This window comes from Mandrillus leucophaeus, unplaced genomic scaffold, assembly GCF_000951045.1.
Source record: "Mandrillus leucophaeus isolate KB7577 unplaced genomic scaffold, Mleu.le_1.0 Scaffold24, whole genome shotgun sequence".
Taxonomy (NCBI): Eukaryota; Metazoa; Chordata; class Mammalia; order Primates; family Cercopithecidae; genus Mandrillus; species Mandrillus leucophaeus.
This window is the reverse complement of record NW_012102476.1, coordinates 4013712-4014619: the sequence shown is the minus strand read 5'-3', so window position 1 is coordinate 4014619 and position 908 is coordinate 4013712. Positions and strand designations below refer to the sequence as shown.

The 908-nt window shown below is 56.5% G+C and overlaps 1 protein-coding gene across 1 annotated transcript in view; it reads right to left on the bottom strand.

The window, feature by feature from the left end:
- Positions 1 to 373: 373 nt before the first annotated feature.
- Positions 374 to 908, bottom strand: part of TRIM72 (tripartite motif containing 72, E3 ubiquitin protein ligase) — a 14661-nt gene continuing 14126 nt past the window's right edge. Inside the window, exons 6-7 of the mRNA XM_011982556.1 lie at positions 530 to 648; positions 374 to 381 (exon numbers count right to left, since the gene is read on the bottom strand). Coding sequence (XP_011837946.1) covers positions 374 to 381; positions 530 to 648 — 127 coding nt within the window. The remainder of the gene's footprint in view (positions 382 to 529; positions 649 to 908) is intronic.

Here is a 908-nt window from a genome sequence, read left to right as displayed (position 1 = left end):
TTCCCACCTCCACTGAGGCAAGGAAGGGCTGCCCCAGCAATGTGTATGCCCCAGAGCTCTGTAACCTGCATCATCCAGCTCTTGCAGGGAGGAACTGAGCCCTTGGGCCTCCCCAGCCACAGGACACCAGAGTCACTCTCTAACCCAGGCCAGTCCCCAGGGTTCCAGGAGCTCTGCAGAGCCTCAGTCCCCAATTGGCAGGATTTATCATCTCCACTGTCCAGAGAGCGGCAGAGACTGACCAAGGATCACACAACAAGTCAGTGGCTCAGACCTAGTCCCCAGCGTTCCGTGCCGCCAACAGCAGCAGCATCTTCGTGTCAGTCACCCACTGCAAACCCCATGCTCTCAAAGGCCCTCCTCCCAACACAGGTTAGAGGACTGCAGGGGGGAACCCCAGAGGCAAAGGGGCATTGGGTACTTCCTTCAGTGGCCTCCCCAGTTGGGACTGGGAGGCCTCTCCAGGGTGGGTAGGGCCTCCCATCAACTGCCCAGTCACACACAAACCTGAGCCAGTCCCTCCCGGTACCTGGCATCAGAGCCCGGAACATCTTCCTCCACACCTGGAATTTGAAGTCATCTGAGATGATTGGCAGCTGGATGTCCAGACGGGCGGGTGGGGGAGACTCTGCCAGGATCTTCTGCAGCCTGGGGGTGGGGAGGGTAAGGGGAGGCATCTGTGAGCGGGGAGGACAAGGGCTGGGGGGATTCCAGGATCTCTCCACATCGCACCCCTGCTTAAAACTCTTCCTTTGGAGTTTTGATTTGGGAAGATGAGAAAATTCTGGAGGTAAGCACTGGTGATGGTTGTACAATGTGAATGTACTTAGCACCACTGAATTTTAAATGCACACTTAAAAATGCTTAAAATGAGCCAGGTAGAGTGTAGTCCCAGCTGCCCAGGGAGG